Below are 20,884 nucleotides of genomic sequence, written 5' to 3'. Positions count from 1 at the left end.
ATGTACTAGAAAGTTTTACTTAATAACCAGAACACTCCAGTTTGTTGTAAGTTTTGTTTCTTAAATAATATTGCATTCATGATATTTCTTTCTTGCTTTGTAGCCACTTGACATTGCACGAATTCTAAATGGAGGCTGTCATGGTCTATCCAAAAAATATATGCATTGGCAGGAGGAACTTATAGTTGGAGGTACAACCAAAAATGGCAGTGGAAGACTTTTGAGGTATTTATCAGTGATTCTTTGTGATGTACATGATGTATATTTTATATAACTCTAAATTTTTAGTGCTGAATGCCATTATCAGGAAGTGAGTTGTCACAGCCCAGAGTACATAATACGTATAATTTAAGTTTGAGTTAGGGGACTTGGTTATAATAAAAAAAATATATATATAACTCCAATAGGTTTAGTGAATAAGAGTGACCCCAGTGACATTTAATACACAGGCAGAATTGGAAAAACATTTCTTTACTTTTTTTTTTAATTAAGGTGTAGCAGAATGATAAAAGAGTGCACTCAGTTTGCCAGCAATAGCATATTTAGCATCTTGCCACCTCCCGGTGCATGCTGGTTTGTTTGCAGATTATACTCTGTGAGTGTATGCATTAGATATAATAATGCTTGTAGTTAGTGATTGGTTACTGAATGGAGTATAGCTTCCATGTTATCTAGAATGAGCATTGTTATTACTTGACTTTCTGTTTATATATGAATGCATCTTCCCCTTATAATTAATGGTAAAAATAGAAAAACAAACTTCTGAAATGTAAAACTAAGAAATTAAAATTTTTAAGTTCTTTTCCGACAAATTGATATGCATACTTGGCTTTCAATAGCAGTGAAAGATGGGCCATGCAATACTCATGGACACATAAGTAAAGTAAATGTAACAAAGCACATGCTTAGAGTAAATCCTTCTTTATTACTTATATTTGGTTCATCAAAATGAATAATTTGTTCATGCTATAAATATCATGGCCCATTTTAGTTAAACTTTAAGATAGCACAGTCAAAATTCAAAAGAAAGAAAATTTTTGCTTGTCGTGTTTAACTTGAATGCCTTACAAATAGTATGGGTAAATGTTCAACCATTGAGCACAGGAAAGTTTTTTTCACCTGATATACAGAAACTGGAGTCTGTCTTTATTGCAAACATTTGCAGAGTTTAATTATGTAGTTTTTGTAGTCTTGGAACTACAGGTTCTCAAACTATATATAGCAGGGGCACTTAACTCGGGTCCTGGAGGTCCATAGTAGATGCAGGTTTCATTCCAACCAGTTTCATAATTAGAACCTAGACCTGGCAGAATGTAAAACTTGATATTAAATTCTATCGCTTGTGTTTTCATTCTTCTAAGACACATCACATTATAGATTTTCTCATTTTCTGAGAACATTATCTCCATATGTTTTGTGGTCCAGAATATATTTATACCCCTCTCTTTTATTTCAAAGCATTGTATTAACACAGATACTTTAGGATGAATATACACAGGTTTAAATCGAAGCCTATTAACTGGGGAGCTGGTGGTTATGATTAAGAAAAAAGGCAACAATTAAATTCTTAATGCAGCTTTTTATAACTAAAATAGGAAATTAAGGGTTCTGAATCGTAACAAACGAGGTAACTAAAACTATGCACAAAAAGACATATTGAGTTGGTAGTAAATAAATCGGTTCTAATTAAAATTTTGCTTAAAGCAAAAACTTGCAGCCACTGCAGACCTCCAAGGCTAGAGCTGAGTACCTCTTATCTATAGGCCACACTTGTGAGACTGGCCAGTGCTGACAGACTTATTTGTTTTAATTATTTAGATTAGTTATCTGAAATCTCATATTTCTCCAGATGTTTTAAAGCCAATTTAAATATTGTATACTTTCATTGCAATTTAATAATTTTTCCTTTGTATAGTGAAGTGGGTACTTAACCACACCCTATTGATAATCACTGTAAGACTGACCCACAAACAACTCCTCAGCCCCTGTGATGGACCCACCTGTAAAGAGAACATACCCCAGGACCTTTTTCTAAACCCTCAGCAAAGTCATACTAATTATTTATAACATTTTTCTTATTAAAGTATATGAGAGATTACTTATCATTCTGTCAGTATTATTGCAAAGTTGCTGTTTTTTTTTTCTCCCAACTTGCAATGTCTACACTTGCTTTACCCTATTTACAGCATCTCACTATCTTTATATGTCTTTTCAGTGCCCAGGCTTTACAGACCATGTTTCAGCTGATGACTCCCAAGCATATGTATGAGCACTTCAAGGGTTACGAGCATGTTTCACATATCAACTGGAATGAGGAGAAGGCTGCAGCCATCCTTGAGGCCTGGCAGAGACGATATGTTGAGGTATATCAATACAGAATATCCATCCATCCATTTTCCTAACCTGCTTATTCAGGGTAGGGTAATGAGGCAGCTGGAGCCTATCCTAGAAGTCATTGGGCGCAAGGCAAGAAAGACACCTGGACAGGTCACCAGTCTATTGCAGAGCGAGTAAATACACTATACAGTATATGACAATTTTAAAAGCAAATTATATGTGTAGATGAACTACACTGTTAGCAACCTTTAAAATCCATGCCTGATGAATTCAAGCTATTCTAGATGAGAATAAAGGACCAGCTCAGTGTTTGATAGGTGTATCTAATAAATTAGACATTCACCGTGTTTTTTGTACTTTCCTTATGTTTTAAAAATGCAATGTATTTACATGTGGTTCAGTATTGCAACACATACATACACCAAAAGTTTTTTTTTTTTATCCACAGCAAGCTTGGAAAATAACTGTATGGTGGCTCTGTGATTAACATTGCCATCTCCTAAGACATGGTCTTCAGTTCAGTTCTTGGCAGGAATGTTTTCAGGGAGTGTTTATATAAGTTTCCTTTGGGGATTCTGTTTTCCTAATCTGCACTGGCCTGTTTAGAAACAACATTTCAAGTAATAAAAGTATTTCTTTTTACCTAAGTCACTGTTCCTTTATAATTATAAAGAAGAAACATAGACTCCTCTCCTCCTTTCTTTACTCCAACATTTAATTTGACCAAGAGTCACAAACATTTTACAGATATCATAGCCCTACAATTTTTCACTCCATATAATTTGTTGAGGTTGGATGCAAAATCCCTAAGTCTGGAAGCACACATAATGATAAAGTATACTACTAAAATGTGTATCATATGATTGGTTTATTGTTGAAATATTTGTGTATTGAAAAATTGATTAATAATTTGTTAAAAATGATCATGCCCTCATAAGAAATAGAAAAGAAAGTAGATGTGTTAATAATGTTGACTTACTCTCAAAATGTGAAGAAGCTGTGAAAATACCTTCTTCTTTGTTTTTATTACAAATATGATTTTTTTTTCTGTTACGATTGCACTGGTTAAAAGGTAGAATGGAGTAAATGAAGAGTGAGTCAGATATGTTTTTGTTATTTATGTATGAATTACTTTTTTAATAAATAAAAGCACACAGTGTTTACCAAAATTAAATAATCTTTAATATGTCCTTATTTACAAAATATGCCATTACACTTACTTGGAGAAGCAGCAGTTAGGTGGCATTATGGTAACTCAATATGAAAGAGGTGTCTGGAAAACATTAGCTGATGAATCACCGAAACAGCTGTCCTCCCATTGGAAGGACTATGTGACATCATTTACTCATTGTTTATTATGTCAGTGACCTTTGAAAAGCCCTCTTTGACCTCCCAGACACTGGCAAAATAAGAGAAAGGGATTGGCGCAAAGAATGTGTTCATTTAGAGTGAAAGGGGGCATAGTAGAAAAAGAAAACCCAATCTCAAACCTGACATAAAGGGCGAATATAATGCAACTACTGATACACTACTTGTATTTTAGCACCTCAAAAGTAGTTTACTTTATGAACAACATCATACAAAAGTCATCCTCATTCCAAATTTTTTTTTGTACTTGTGTTTTGTGTTCTTATTCTCCAAGACATTCTTTTCACTATGCCATTGTAGCATTTATTGAATTATGCAATAACTGTTAGCTTGAATATTCACCTTGTTCTGATATTTTTTTAATGTACTTGCTTGTATGTACTTATTTTTCCGATTTATGTATATGTTTGTAAAGTACTGTAGATTTCCAGTTGTTTCAATATGCAAATCGAGATTTATGTATACATTTATATTTTAAGGCTGTTCAACATAGTGCTGCACTCAACTCTACCCAGAAGGTGCTTTCATTCACGACTACTACCTTAGATGATATCCTCAAGTCTTTTTCCGACGTCAGTGTTATTCGAGTTGCTAGTGGCTACCTTTTAATGGTGAGCAGTGACTTAGTATGATAACATTAGTTCTACTCATCTGTTTTTTAATTTATGGTTATGGCTTTAATAATAACTGAAACCTAATGAATACTTGTAACATAGACATGTCTTCTGATTTTTCACAGTATTCTCTCTGTTAATCTATCTATGTTCATTTTCAAACTGACTCACTGTGAATGTTAAATTCATAATTTTCTTTCCATTGGCTATTTCTTTATTTTGCCTCCAGCTTGCCTATGCCTGTTTAACCATGCTGAGGTGGGACTGTGCCAAGTCTCAGGGTGCTGTGGGACTGGCAGGAGTCTTGCTGGTTGCACTGTCCGTGGCTGCAGGATTAGGCCTTTGCTCTTTGATTGGGATTTCGTTTAATGCTGCAACTACTCAGGTAGTATGTGGTTCTCTTTTTTTTAACAAAATATTATTTACATGGTTGATAAAAATTGTGGCAGCTCATCAGAAATGAACTCCAGGATTTCATTGGTTAAAGGCGAACAGTCCAATTTTTTTATCTTTTAATAGCAAAAAGTACTCTTTAATGTGGGCAAAAATTGTGACACGAACTGTGCTGTGCATGGCCAGCTTGTTCTTAATCATTGTGTTGATTTTTGGAATTTGAAATATTCCACTAGCTCAGTGCTAGACCAGTGACTTCACAAATCTGCTTTGTTCTGCCGATTTTCAGCTGCATCATTTTATGCTGTCATTTTTTCATGCTTCATTATTATTAATATTTTTGCTTTTTTGCTTGCAGTGCATCTGGAAAGCATGCAGCACTTTAGATTTGTGCAGTGATGCAGTTTCTGCTTGGACAAAACTTGTCTCTTTGCAAAAATGTGATTCACTGTGCATGGAAATTGACATGATTATAGAGAAAAGTAGAACTGGACATTTCACATGCTTGTAATGCATATATAAAATCCATACAAAGTTGCTTATTGATTATTTAAAAACGTTAAACACACGTTACTTTAGTCTTCAGCACCCTTGCCCATGCTCCTGTGTGCAAAAGACATGAAGTCAGTGCGCATCTATGTTTATTTTATATAAGTCAAGGCAGCCTAAGTCTATTTGTGTTTCACAAAGAGGAGTTAATGAGTAAACTAAATGTTGCATTGTAATTATCTTAAAATATTTACTCCTCTGTATATTTTTTATCTGGCAAACACTTTCATTAACAGCAGCTTAAACATCTGGCAAAAGAGTAAAAAAATAAAAATAAACAGCAGAATTTTTAAAAAACTGCAGGCAGTGTAGGATATATTTAAAAAGAAATCAGCTTGTAGAATGTAAATCAAGTGTGTAGAATAGTCTGATTAGATAAGTTTGTAAAGTGGCTGGTTGTCCACAGTCAAACAATAACGTACAGGATTAAACTACATTAGATTCTTTTCCTGCTTTACAGATTCAAAAAAACATGACACACATAACCTTAATAGTTACTTTCCTTACACCTTTGTTTTAGGAATTATGTGTCAAGGCAGCAACTTCCAAAACACACATGTTGATTGAGGTAGCTAAATATGCTTTGCTGATGTTGAAAATGCCCTTTAAAATGGTGATTTTAAAACCTGTGTAATAATAAAAGGAAAATCAGAAACAAGGTAGTTATTTTCCATTATGTTTAATGAGAATGAAACCACTTTTGGTTAACTACAGCAAGTGCAACAAAAAATCAGGGATCTCAGGGTTTAAGAGAGAAATGGAACAGGATCCCTGGAGAAGTGTTTAAAATCTGATATTAGAACACCTGTTAACTAAAAAGCAGAGCATTGCGGTCCATTTTATAAATGATAATGGAAACTAATAATTAAATATGATCAAAACACTAATCCTGGAAGTGATGTGCAAAACAAAACCACAATATAGAAGTATTGTAGCACAACATCTCTAAGAAAGTAAGACGATGCTGGGGTTAGTGTGAGATAAAATAAAGCACTGTTCTTTTTACAATCGAATGTCAGTGTTTGTCTTCAAATAAGAATTTTTTCATATAAATTCGAATTATATTCGAATAGTGATATTCAATCTGACAAGCCCTACAAGGTGCTCACATGCTGGCCAGTTAGGTTATGAAATTATAAACTGACTTATTCTGCACATTCTCTAGGAATATTAAAATGTGATTTGTTCTATATGTTAAGTCAAATAACATTATTTTTAACAGCTCTCTATAACTAAACTACTGTATATTTTGTCAAATGGGCCATTTAGATTACTAAACAAGTACATGTTAACAGATGTAACAAGATGTTATGTGCACATGTTTGTCGTAAAGATTCTGTTAAAAATCATGCTGTACAAACCAGTGTTTGCAGTAATTCTTTAAGGCAAGAGCATAGTATGAATATACATGTTAAATGAACATCAAGTAGCTGGCAGTTTTATTTATTTATTTATTTAAATAATTTCAGGTGTTGCCCTTTCTTGCCTTGGGAGTTGGGGTGGATGATGTCTTCCTATTGGCCCATGCATTTAGTGAAACAGGACAAAATAAAAGAATTCCATTTGAGGTAAATACGTGCTTGTTTTTATTTCAGAAATAATACATTTCTTTCTTTCTTTGCATCCATAGTTAGAAATCTTAAAATATTAAATTCTGTCCTACTATCTTTAATCCTCTTTTTTTTAACTTCCTTTTCATGCACAGTTAATGCCTCTGTTCCCCTTAGTGTATTTGTATATCTTGCAACTCTAACTACAATATTGTTTTACATCTTCGATTTTCTCAAATTAAAAAACCATGGCAAGTAAATTACTTCAGCTGGTTAACAACATTCTGTCAATTTGGAGTGACTTGATGTTAAAATGTGTTGTACTTAAAATATTAGTCACTTTAAATGTCAAAATTAAACAGGTCAAATTAAACATTTTATCTTAACCGTTTGGGAAGCAAGATGACTTCAGAGTCTTTAATAACCATGGCTTGATATGGGGAAAAGAGAGGGGAAGATAAAGTAAACTTTGATTCATTGTTTTCCATAAATATTGGGATCCTATGTCCTAAGAAAAAAGCTGAACAAGGGAATGGATGCTTACTCAGCTAAAACAGAAAATAGACTCACTCAGAACAACATGAAAGATGTCTGGAATGGACTGGGTGTAATTACGGGACTCAAGAAATCCAGGGCTCATTTGCTAGAAGGGAATGTGGAAAAGGTAATGACCTCAGCCCATTTTTTAACAGATTTTCACTCCCACTGCCACCTTATTCCAATGACCAGTCTCCCCACACCATCCCTACAAAATCAACAATTCCTACGACATCAACTGGAATGGCTAGAGACAAGTTCACCTTTGACCAACAGTGTGAACTATCCATAATTGATGACCAAGTAAGGAGACAACTGAGGAATCTACACATAGGAAAAGCTGCAGGACCAGATGGAGTCAGTGTTTGGGTCCTTAAGGCCTGTGATGACCAACTTTGTGGTGTTCTTTGTCACCTATTCAGTCTGTCCCTAAAAAGTGCCACTGCTGTGGAAAACATCCCATATTGTTCCTGTTCCAAAGAAGGCAGACGGGCAACTAATGACTACAGACCAGTGGCACTTACATCTCACCTCATGAAGACCTTTAAGAGACTGGTCCTATACTATATGAGTCCTCTTGTGGTAGACCACCTTGACCCACTGCAGTTTGCCTTTTGAACAAAGATTGGAGTGAAGGATGTAATTATCTACCTGTTCCACAAGGTTTATTTTTACCTGTACAAAGCTGTCAGCTCTGTGAGGATTATGTTTCTTGATTTCTCCAGCTATCTTTGTTAAGGGGTAAACTCGGAGATCTGCACATGGATGAGTCTATGGTGTCCTGAATAATGAACTCAAGAACTGTGTTTCTGATACAGTTGTGAGCAATACAGGAGCACCATAAGGAACAGTCATGTCTCCATTTCTCTTTACTCTCCTTACACCTCAGACTACAAATATAACACCAGGTCATGTCACTTGCAGAAATTCTCAGATAATTTTGCACCGATGGAGTGTTTTGATAAAGCGGATGAGACAGAGTATAGGAGTCAGGTGGAGAGGTTTGGTGCTTGGTGCAAAGAGAAATGTCTACATCTTAACATCCACAAAACCAAGGAACTGGTTATTGACTTTCACTCCACCAAAGAGTGGAGTTTACTATGTGCGGTCACTATTCAAGGAGTAGATGAAAAGGTGGTCCACTCCTGCAAGTACTTGGAGGTCCACATTAATGACAGGTTGGACTGGCCTCAAAACACTGAGGAACTATATAAGAAAGAACAGAGCAGGCTTTTTTTCCTTAGGAGACTGTATTTCTTTAATGTGGGAAGTGGCATCCTTCAAATCTTCTATAACTCTGTTATGACCAGTGTGATTTTCTAATGCTGTGGTGTACTGGGCTGAAAACATCTCTTCAAGAGAGGCCACCCGAATCAACAAGCTAATTAAAAGGGCAGATTCAGTTATAAGACACACTCGGGATCCTTTGTCGGTAGTATCGAAGGAGAGAATAAAAGGAAAACTGAGGGCTATTATGAGCAATGTCGCACATTCTCTCTCTGTCTGACAGACTAACACTGAAGAATTCCAGCCAACAAATTATTTAGCAGAAGTGTGTCAAGAACTTTGGTGCTGAATGAAAAGTAACAGTGAATTAGATTTTTCTAAACCAAATTGCACTTTACTATGTATGTCAATGTTTAGATGATAATATAACCTGTTTTTTTTACTATATTTGAGTCTTACAGTGGTGTTAGAAAGATTGTGAACCCTTAAGAATTTTCTCTTTTGTTTTGCATCCATATAATCTATAATCTGATCTTATTTTTACCTAAGTCCTGAAACTAGATGAAGAGAATCCAGTTAAACAAATGACATACAAGCAAGCATTATGCTTATTCATTTAATTATTGAGGAAAATGATCCAGTGTTACTTATCTGTATGTGGAATAAGTATGTGTATCTATGCTTTCAGTAACTGGTCTGACCCCTATGTACAGCAATAACTTCAACTAAATATGTTTGGTAACATTTGATTAGTCCTGCTCATTGGCTTTGAGAAACTGAATCCATTCTTTATTCTAGAACTGCCTTAACTTCGAAACTTAAGTGCCTTCATTGAATTAATGTCTTGCTTCAAGTTCTTCCACAACATCTGTATAACGTTAAAGTCAGGACTTTGACTTTACCATTGCAAAATATGAAATCTCTTCTGCTTTCTTTGGTAGAATGACATGTATACCTAGGAATGTTTTCTTGCTGCATGACCCACTTTCTGTTGCACTTCAGTTCATAGATGCATACCCCAATGTTTTCCAGTAGAACTTTATTCTACAATTCGGACTTCATAGTTCCATCAATAATGGGAAGCCATCCTGGTCCAGGGGTAGTAAAGCAGGTCCAGACCATGATATAGCTACCACCATATTTCACAGATGGGATAAGGATCTTATGCTGGAATTAAGTGTTTTTTGCTAAACTTAGCACATTTCACTCAAACAAGAAAGTTCTCTTTTAGACAGCTGTGTCCCCCAAACATTGTTACAATAGACTTCTGACTTATCCACATAGTCTTTACCTCACTTTAGATGCACAACAATGTCCTTGTTGGAGATTAGTAGCTTTCTCGTTGCAACCCTGCCATGAACACCATTGTTGTCAAGTGTTCTGCTGATATTGAGCTCATGAACAATGACATTAGCCAAGGCAAGAGACTGCTTTAGATCCTTAGATGTTACTCTGGGTTTCTTTGTGATCTTCATGAATGTTATTGTGGAAAGTGGAAATGGTGTTAAATATTTCTCCATTCTTCAATATTCTCTAGTCTGACAGTGGATTGGTAGAGTCCAGACTCTTTAGAAATTCTGTGTTGTGACATTTTTGAGCCTGGTGAGCATCAATAAGTTATGTTCTGAGGTTCTTAGAAATCTTTTTTAATTGAGGCATGACACACTTCTGCAAACCTTTGTGGTGAAAATCAAACATTGATAGTGAAGACCTATATTTATGCTCTTTAAACAGGACAGGGCCTCCCACACTCATATACAGTATTTGATTGTCATCCCATTCACTGAAATTCCTGATTCTAATTTCCCCTTCAAATGAACTAATAATCCTAGAGGTTCACATACTTTTTCAAACTCAAATATGTAACATTGAATCATTTTAATCAGAAAATAAATTAACAAATATAATGTTTACTGTTATTTGTTTAATTAGGTTCTTGTTTTCTAGTTTTAGGACTTATGTAAAAACATGATCACATTTCAGGTCATATTTATGCAGAAACAAAAAATTATTTATTACATTTGGTTGGTCAGCTGAAGTCATGTGTGTAGACAGAAGTTGATGACCAGTCCTTTCTCATGAATCTTTTTAGAGAACGCTCACAAAATGTGAAATTTTGAGTAACCATTCAATGTGATGTTGCATTTTTACATTGAGAGACTAAACAAGTCAGGTCAAGTCAAGTTGGGAATGATGCACTGGTACAGTGCGTTGCTGCACCCACTACACAACGAAACAACTCAGGATCCTGGTTTGCAACCCCCCAGGCAGATGCATGGTCCAGTCCCACCCTCCGAAAATGACCCTCTATCTGCCGCAGCCAGGTGTTACATGGGCAACCCCTTGGCCAGGTCCCCAACAATGAGGATCTTACGAGCCGGATCACCCTGGGGAAAATGCAGGTAATGTGCCTCATTCGGAACTCCATGAGCAACCGCTCATTCGACACAAAGTCAAACCAACGGTACCCAAGGATTTTCCGGAGAGACACAGTACCAAAGGAGTCCAGTCTTCATCTCAGGTCATTGGATAGCGTCCATGTCTCTCAACCATATATCAAGACAGAAAGCATCAGAACTCTAAACACTTGGACCTTCGTCCTTTTGCATAGATATCGGGAGCACCACACACCCCTTTCCAGTGACCTCATGACCCCCCATGCTCTCCCAATTCGTCTACTGACTTCATAGGAAGAGTCACCAGAGACATGAATGTCACTGCCAAGGTAAGTACACCTCTCAGTAAGGTCAACACTCTCTCTGCAAACAGACACACTGCTGATGGCTGTGCCAAAGGGTTCATTAAAGGCCTAGATCTTGGTTTTTATCCAGAACATTTGCAAGCCTAGACACTCAGACTCCTCACTCAGTCTCCCGAGCGCCCCAATCAGTGCCTCCATTGACTCAGCAAAGATCACAGCATTGTCAACAAAGTCAAGATTTGTGAATCATTCTTCACCAACAGATGCCCCACAGCCACTGGACCCCACGACCTTGCCCAACACCCAGTCCATACAAGCATTGAACAAGAAACTCTGCCGATATTCACGTTTGCACTCCATGAGAACCCTCAGTGCCAGGATGCGGTTGGTGGTAGATTTCTTAGGCGTAAAACCAGACTGTTCCGGTCGCTGGTAGGTGAGCAAATGATCAGAGAGTAAACTAAATGTGAAAAATAAGGAGTTGGATTCTAAATTCTATAATTCTATAATTGCTCAGCAGGAAAATAGCACATCGGAATTTGACTACTTATAAACTGTTGATGTTTTTTAGTAAGAATCAAACCACTGTTTTATACAAAGTATTTGAGAATAAAATTGAAACTCTTCAATCTGCAAATTAACTGAAAATATATTTCAAGTAATGAATGAAATAGTAAAAGAATTAATGAAGTCATTTATATTTTTATAAAGGGTGGCATTTTTTTTTTCAAAATAGGACAGAACAGGGGAATGTCTGAAGAGGACGGGAGCAAGTGTGGCACTTACCTCTATCAGCAATGTGACTGCTTTCTTCATGGCTGCCCTAATTCCTATACCTGCACTTCGAGCATTTTCACTTCAGGTAAGCAAAGCAACTGTGGTCATTTCGTCATGGCTCCTCATTTCATCATGCCAATTTTATTTCCATCAAGTTAATGAGAAAATGTGTTTAAGCTAAAGTTTCTGTAAGGAAAAAAAGACCGATTATTTTAAACAAATTACTGTTGTGATTTCTTCCTTCAGCAATTTTCAGCTGTAGCTCAGGTAACCAAATCCCTAAGAAAACAATGAGGTTTTGCATTTGCAGTCTGCGTCTGTAGTTAATTTAAGTCAAGTATGCATAGGCTTTGCATTGAGAGTACTTTTAATTAAATTGAAAGTGCAGTGCATATTATTTTTGTTATCTGTCAAACTGTTATGTTAATAGTAAACACCTTAAAGTGGTTCTGCAGGAAAGCATTCAATATGGCATTTATGCTCTCAACATTCTTTTGCATCCACCAAATTATTTTACCCTCCATCTCTATTTTTAATACTACTTGATTTTACAGTTGTTTGTGAAATTAAAAATTTGAATATTTTAAAATAAATTTTGTGCTATTTTCTGTATGCATTGAATTTTATATGGATGCATATTGTGAGGTTTATATTGTAATAGGAAAATTAGGTCATGGAATAAAATATCACAGTAAAATGGTTATATGTTTTTTGTTACATTGTCATTTTGGTAGTTCATGATTTGAGTGTACCATTGATTTATACCATATTTTTGCTTAAATTCTAGAATCTTTTTTTTAATGTTCTTCAATAGAATAATTCATTTTCTGTAGCTTGACACAAATTTAATATTAAAAAATGAATATGTCCAGCTTTCATTTATTCTACGTTATAGAACTAGTAACAGTATTGCTAAATACATACTTTTTAATTAATTTATCAATATTTCAGAGTTTAATTTTGTCTGTATTTAGATGCCTATGGTTACATCAAAACAGGAAGTGTATAAATTAAAGCATCCTAGTATAAGATGGGTTTAATTATTATGTCATCATTTATCTGAAGATTTCTAAATATTATCACTTTCTGAGAGGTGTCTAAGACAAGAAATGTTACACAAAAAATCCTTTAAAAATATAATGATTAATGTGTTGTTTTGCTCCTGTTTTTTTTAGTATTGTGCACAATGTTAATTTTTTGAAAAACAGCAAAGAAAAACAACATTAAATTTGTATATTAAAACACTTGCCTAACCACTAAATCAAGACAGGAAATTATAAATATTATGTTTAGTGTGAAGAATGAGCTTAATGGGCTAAACAGGCCAAAAATAAATGTGCTATCAGGTATAATAAGATTGCATTTTGAATTCGACATTAACATTATTTGTGATTTTCATTTTAGTGCAAATATGTATGTAAAATTAAAAGTGCATTATATTAGCTCAATGTTAATAACTAACACTCTGAAATGAAGGGGGTTGCTAGAAACTGCATTTTGAATTAAATTATAACTCCCTGTGTCGGGAAGCAGAAAATTGATGTAAAAATCAGAAAGCGTGTTCTGCCTTATTATATTTAAAATTTGTTATCTGATGCCCATTACTTACTTTTAACAACAAACCCTTAAACATCTATCTAATTGAACATTGTTTTTCCATTGAACCACAGTTTTAGGTCAGTGGCTATATTTATTAAGTGTCTCTGAATAGGAAAACATTCCTCATTGGCCAAAAAATTTCAGAGTGATGCAAATTTGTTCCTACTCTTAGGAGCAGGAGTAAAAAGCATTTTTATCTTTTTCCTAATTTTGGAAACCACTTCTAACTTTACCAGGATTTAGCAGATCTTGTGAGGTATACACATCCCAGGAAAGATCCAACGCTTTGGAAATGCTGAATAACAATGATCTCATATAAAGATATCAATTTGACAGAGGTGGAATAATATTCATAATAAATCTTGTACGTCCACATTATCGTTCCATCTATGCGGAGAGGCCATATGCTCTTAGCTGAAATGAAAGTGATGGTAACAAAACGTTTTTGGCCAAATGCTAAATGTAACTCTGCCATAGCAGTGATTTGTGTATGGCACAACCAACCATTTCATAAATTTTACATCAAACTTTGAGCGCCCTTAAACGAGTGAATATGCAGATTTATACATTTCCTCACACCTCCATGCTTGTTAATATTAAAGTGAGCTGTAATGATCATTGCCTCAATTGTGGATGAGCATACATATAAGAATTGCAAGCAATATCACAGTATCAACGTAAAGGTGGTCATGGATGCAAACTGTTTTGTAGTAGCCAGCATATTGTTCAGAAAAATAAGTGGGGCCAGATATGTGATTGACAGCACAAAGTCGCATAGGTACACAGAGCTTTGCTTTCTGTGAATCACTGGGGCATTCTTGTTACACTTTACAAGCCAGGGAAGGTTCTAAAAGGCAGTCGGAAGATAAGAGGAGGATCATGGAGAGGGACATGGCACATGACTCTGGAAGATAATTGGTAACATTAGACAAGTGAATGCGACTTATAGGCATAGCTATTCAGTAACTGTTACTTTACAAGTTGCTTTCTGTGGCCATAATAGCAGGAAGGTGATCCTTCTCAAAGTACAGCTGTGGATTATTCATTGTTAAGTAAACATTCCTGTTATCTGGCTTGACTCTCATTCAGTGTGTATCTCAGTCTTTCCATCTCAGTGCTCATTACAGTATTATTCTTGTTGTGATCATGTTGTGATCATGTGGCCACAATTATGTGTAGTTTACAGCACTATTCTACCCTGTTATGATTTCCTCCTCCTCCTGCTTCTTCTACTTCTTTTTCTTCTGCTCCTACTGCTTGGAATATTATTATTATTATTATTGTCATGAGTGCCAGTTTGAGGCTTGGTCTGCCATAAAATTCATGACGTCACTCACATTCAGATGTGTTGCCCTAATTTGACTGGTGCTTATTGAACACATTTTCAAATTTCTGTTCACCAATATTTAATACAGAACAGATTTCATGTCTGTATCAACTTTCTTCTTACACTCATTTTATATTTTTTTAATCTGTTTATTTTCACTGCATTTCCCAAGTTAACTATGATGGCAGAGATCCAGCAGAATATGTGTGTTTAACCTGTGACAGATATTTTTTATATGTAAAAATGAATAATAAGTTTTATAATACAGTTTTATTGATCATACTCTATGTTCAACTCAGTCAATCCTCCTTGGGCTTCTCTGTCCTTTTTCTGTCTTAATTTTTTTAGAAATGGGGGATAGTTGTCTTAACTCACTTCTCATTAGAGGCGTGTAGAGTTGTGAATTTCTTTTCTAGTTAGTCCATACAGTATGTCAGTATGAACATTAATTATCAGATAATGCCTCTGCACCCATAAACACTTTACTTAGGCACTTACAGTTCAAGACACACTGCAGTATTTTAATGCTAATAAAGTAGACATTTTAAAACTTTTGTTTCCAACATCCATAGCAATAGAATGTCAAATGAGTGTCAAATAAAAAAATCACTGGAGTTCAGCTGCTGAAATATTCGATTAGCGATTGCCTATAACTATTTGCTAACTCAGTCAAAACTGAGTTTTAATAGCATTTTATTTGCTATTTGTTTTTGTGTTCATAAACTGAAACATTAGAACTTAAATTAAAGCAGTTTTCCAAAAATATTTAGAAAATAAAATAAAATCCTTTTGTAAAGTTTTAGTCTATTCAATGAGGATGAATAGCCTCTCCCCTTCCCCCTTCTCCAATTCTTTTAACCTTTTTAGACCCCTGTCTTGATTGCTTGATGAGCAGCAGAATAGGAGGCAATGGTGTGGGGGGTAGTAACTACAGTTTTTGAGAGACCATTTCCTTTTTCAGCTTTTACCACAGCAACCACAAAATAATAACAATAAAAAAAAAAAAAGATTTGGCAAAGAAATACTGCTGTCGGCTAGCAGGAGAAAGGTGGGAACAGCAGCTGACAGACTTCATCATTTACGTATCACCTTCAGGCAGTACAGTGCACCCACTCTCCCTGGGTGGTCTGGCAGCAATGCTGGATATAGTTAGTACCTTGGGCTGGGCCCCAGCCTGCTACTCTTACTTACTTTTCTTACAGAGCCTGCAGCACTAGACTTACATAGCTTCTCATTTTTCACTTCTGTTCTTTACCTTGTAGACTTTTTCACTTTAGTAGATCACAGCAGATTATGATTGTCAAAGTCCTTCAAAATACAAATCGAGTTTTTTAGAAAGGTGACACCTACACAGACACACACACCCTCTTTATAATAATTAGCTTTCTATCATTCCTAATAAAATATTTTTTTCTTTTTCTTTCTTTCTTTCTTTCTTTCTTTCTTTCTTTCTTTCTTTGTCATGTCTGCCTAACTTAACAAGTCACTTGTGAACTCACTCACTTACTTATACAGAAAACATCAGGGACATTGGTTCCCTTCTAGTCCATGTACTTTTCTGTGTACAGTTTGGTTTTGCATCTACATATCTGTGTTGTTTTTTCTCCAGAGATTGTAGATTCTAACTCATTTCAAATCCTTTGTTTGGTTAATGTATAACAAGAAGTTGGCTTATTTTAAGAGAGAGTATGTCCTTCTATGAACTAGCATCTAGTCCCGTCTTGATTTTTGCTTTGTGCCTGAACAAATAAACAGTCAAAATGCCTTTACTTTATATGTTTTTTTCTTTTCTAAAATACCATCCCAGTGCATTTTATTGTAATAAATTCTAATGAACTCTAATAAAATGGTTTATAGTCTATCACAACACACACTCGTGCACACATCTACAGTCATTCGCAGGGGTCAACTTAGAGTTAACTTAATATGCACATTTATGGAATGTGGAAGGAAAACTAGTGTACCCTGTAAAAACATATGCTGACACACACAGGATATGCAAACTTTACAACCAGGACTGTGGGATTGTGAGGCATTATTGCTAACTGCAGTACCGTCATGCTTCCAAAAAAGGACATTTTTCAAATACTATTTTTTTCTTATTTTTAATCTTTTCTGATTCCAAAGTTGTAATGTTTTATTAATTCTTAATTTCTTTTGCATGTACTGTACTAATTATAAGGATGTCTCATTTTTCTCATTGCTGTGTTTTTTTTTTTTTTTTCATAAAAGTGCTGTAAAATATATCCGGTCAACCAGAGAAAATGGCCGTCAACACAAAGGCTGCTGTTTGCTTTAAAAAATAATTTTTTTCTTTTTAAAAAATATTCAAATTAAGCTGGGTAACCCCAAAAAATGATGATGATGGTGGTAATTATAATGATGATAATACAATTAAAATTAAATTGTTTTTCATGTTTTTAGTTTGGTACTTTTCTTTATTATTTATTCCTTCAGGACAGGCACATTGTAAATCACATAAGATTGTGATGCTGCTTAGTATTAAGTAAGATTTTATTAGCATTCTTTTTGAATATGCTACATATTTTTATTTTTGGAAACCCAGGTTTATGTCATTTTAAATATTGTACTTGCAGTTTTTAACTTCAAAGGTGCTCCTCAAAAAGTATTCTAATATTGTTTAACAAAGCTTAGCGACATCAAAGGCTAAAGTCATAACAATTTGCATGTATAAAAGTGCTGAGAGCCCAATTAGCTGAACACAGCCTTGATTGTAGAACTACACATGGCATCTATAACAGTGGAATGTCAGTGTGTGCTGTTTGTTTCTCCAGGCTGCTGTTGTGGTTGTTTTCAACTTTGCAATGGTCCTTCTCATCTTTCCTGCCATCCTTAGCATGGACCTTTACCGCAGAGAAGACAGGAGGCTGGATATTTTTTGTTGTTTTGCAAGGTGAGGCTGTCTAAATGTTTTTTTGTAACACTTATATGTATTAAACATGAAGAAGATTAATGCATTTTCAAACCGTTTTATAACTGTATATAAGATGTTTACTTGCTAAAAAAATGTTATTCCATTTTATTTATCATATACTGTACAGGCTTGGGCTGCTATGCAAAGCTAATCCACTCCCAAAATCCCCTTGTAATGTGAACTGTTGCAACAGGTTACGGACATCCGACCTACGACTTACGAACAGGCCGCAGCTGCGACGCTGCAAGCGGTGGCTGGATGGAGGCTGGAGGGGGGAGATTTCGCTGCTCACACAGTGTAGTGTCCCTCAGGCGGCTCCCGGTGGCAAGCGGTTTCCCTACACACATGGCTGTCTTGTTCGTTCTCGGTGGGCGGCTGGTAATGCTGCAAGCTGAGGCTGGAGGGGGAAGATTTCGCTGCTCGTGCATTGTAGAGTACCTCGGGCGGCTCCCAGCGGCAAGCGTTTTCAATGCCTGCCCACCACACACGGGCAGCCGGTAATGCTGCAAACAGTGACCCGGTTGTGGCTGAACAAAGGCCATCGAGGGTGAATGGGGCAGCGGGGGGGTAACATTGTAGTGTGCATCGGATGGCTGCCTATTGAATGGGTGCGATTCACTACCCGCCTTTGGCCGCACCATATTCGTTCTCTGTGGGCGGATGCTGCAGGCAGCATACTGTAGTGGAGGTGACTGTGAGGTGGGCTGGTGATGAACCCCTCGCCGCCCGCAGTCATTCTCAATAGCAAGCCTTCTTGTACTGTTAGGTACATAGCAGGAAGTTGTCTCTTGTCAGTACATCAGATGTGTTGACGACAGGTCCCTTCCTGCTGTGATAGCGTGTATAGTGCTGTGCAGAAGAACTCATCTTAATCTTTTGTCTTCACCCTTCAACAATGTCTATGAAACACAAATCTGATGCAAGTGCTGGTGATACAGTAAAGAAGATAAAAACCATCACCATTGAAAATAAAGTAGAAATAATAAAAGGTCAGAGAGGTGAAACTCCATCATTCATTGGCAGAGCACTTGGTTACAGTCGGTCAACAATAGCATTTATTAAATTTATGTACCTTTTCTGACTTACATACAAATTCAAGTACAAACCTACAGTACCTATCTTCGTACGTAACCCGGGGACTGCCTGTATTGTTATTAATATTATTATTATTAACACATAATTACCATTAATTTAAATGGGGAAAAAAATCTGTTTCTTGTGTTCCAAAAAATGACCTCCACTTTATTCAAAACATGTACCCTTTATTACAATATTTTTTAATAAAGCTATTGACCTGCATATTGTAAGTGCAAGATTCAATCAAAAGAATAGCGTTTTGTAATTTATTAGGATCTGTGATGTTTAAGGTAGAGTGAGAAGAAACAAGAACAATGCCTGTGATAAGATGACTGAACCATACCACACGAACTAAGCATAAGCTGTGAGAAAGACCGAAACTGTGATTGTGTGTCACCAATCTGCATTCTCACCTCAAACATTCAACCCCATTAAGTTCTACAGAATGCATTAAGGTGCACTGGGAATGCCTGCGAATGTGACTGGATGTTAGCTTCTGTTTGAAAATCATCATAGACTATCCTTGTAGCAGCTACAATACAGCTTCATTTTGCTTCACATATTGATAAAGGAGATTAAGTGATTTTCTTCATATACCCAAATGTTCGTAAAATAGTTGTTCATAATTCAGGGAACACCTGTATATCTAGAGGTCTCTATGTAACTAAGAAAACAAAAATGTAAACAAGTTAAAATAAATTAATTAAAACCAATACAATGTAAGGCATTTTTTAAATAAGAGTAACATGCACTGCTAAAAAGCATGATATTTTAGGATTTCCCAGCTATAGGATAGCACTTAAATAATCACGGTACTCCGTGATACTTAGAATGACGAAATGCTTTTTAATGTGCATTTCTCAGACTGTAAAAGTGAGAACACTTTCTGACAAGCATGGGGTCAATCTTTTATTTTGGCACAACTTTTTATTATAGCAGTGTATGAAATCAATGCACCTCGTTAAGGATAAGTCTGATTCTATGATTTTTTGTACATATGTTGCAGACGTTCATGACATAGTACCACATAGTGAGGTCACTAGTCTGGACACTCCATATAGTGTGACACGTTTCAAGAGTGTTTTCAGATTGATTTCAAATTCCCTCTTTTTCAGTATTATTTAGGTATGGTGGATCCAACCAAGATACCTGTAAGTTGAGAAATCTGAAACAGCTAAATTTCCACAATTGTTCCACCTACACTAAAATATAGCTTTCTGTTTGTGTCCACTATGAGTTAATTTGTCTTTATGATATTCGGGAATATGTTTTTGTCACAACACTTTAGGAATATGATGGCAGATATAAACAAGGTATAGTCTTTTCATTGTTGCTGACCAGTGTTTGTTACTGAATTTGCCTGTATAGTCATAGGTAAAGAGTGAATGTTCAGGGCTTATATAGGATCTTGAGTATTCTCTTCTGTCTACATGGATGAGCTTTTGCTGCCTTTTTTTGACACCTGTGATCTAACCGTTAGGAAATCCAATATACAGTATAACGGACATAATTGTTTTGGTAGCAAATATTTGAGCAATAAATAGAATCCCAATACAGATGTATCTTTTGCCAAGATATTTGAAGCCTATGCTGCCAATAAAATAGTAAAATAAAGGATCAGAATAAGGTGTCCGCATTTTTATTGTGCTTGCTATAATCATAACTGACAACAGCTCTGCATAATTATTTGTTATAATAGCATTTGATTTAATATTTATGATCAGGAGAAGAATAAGAAGTAAAGATTATAGATGGTGTAAACATTTGCACATCTTTTTTTTTCTTTGTAGTAACAGTTTTAACTGTTAAAGATCCTTATTCTTAAGCACACCTCATGTAGATATACCCTAATATTAACTTCCCAGCTCTTTGTTTAATGGTGGTTTCTTTCTT

At 35.6% G+C, this 20,884-nt stretch overlaps 1 protein-coding gene across 4 annotated transcripts in view; it reads left to right on the top strand.

Moving 5' to 3' along the window:
- The window catches only part of ptch1 (patched 1), a 149,850-nt gene that overhangs the window by 74,368 nt on the left and 54,598 nt on the right, over positions 1 to 20,884 (top strand). For 3 of the 4 annotated variants that reach the window (XR_005634334.1, XM_039758855.1, XM_039758853.1), the window contains exons 7-13: positions 104 to 225; positions 2,216 to 2,363; positions 4,185 to 4,316; positions 4,549 to 4,704; positions 6,731 to 6,829; positions 12,013 to 12,138; positions 17,775 to 17,893. Coding sequence is in view for 3 of the 4 variants with exons in the window: in XM_039758855.1 (XP_039614789.1) it covers positions 104 to 225; positions 2,216 to 2,363; positions 4,185 to 4,316; positions 4,549 to 4,704; positions 6,731 to 6,829; positions 12,013 to 12,138; positions 17,775 to 17,893 (902 nt within the window). In the remaining variant the exon portion in view is untranslated. The remainder of the gene's footprint in view (positions 1 to 103; positions 226 to 2,215; positions 2,364 to 4,184; positions 4,317 to 4,548; positions 4,705 to 6,730; positions 6,830 to 12,012; positions 12,139 to 17,774; positions 17,894 to 20,884) is intronic. The other variant, XM_039758854.1, reaches the window with a different exon arrangement.

The sequence above is a fragment of the Polypterus senegalus genome, chromosome 7 (genome assembly GCF_016835505.1).
Source record: "Polypterus senegalus isolate Bchr_013 chromosome 7, ASM1683550v1, whole genome shotgun sequence".
In the NCBI taxonomy this organism is placed as follows: Eukaryota; Metazoa; Chordata; class Cladistia; order Polypteriformes; family Polypteridae; genus Polypterus; species Polypterus senegalus.
Note: the sequence above shows the minus strand (reverse complement) of the source record. Positions and strands in the feature narration are given on the sequence as shown.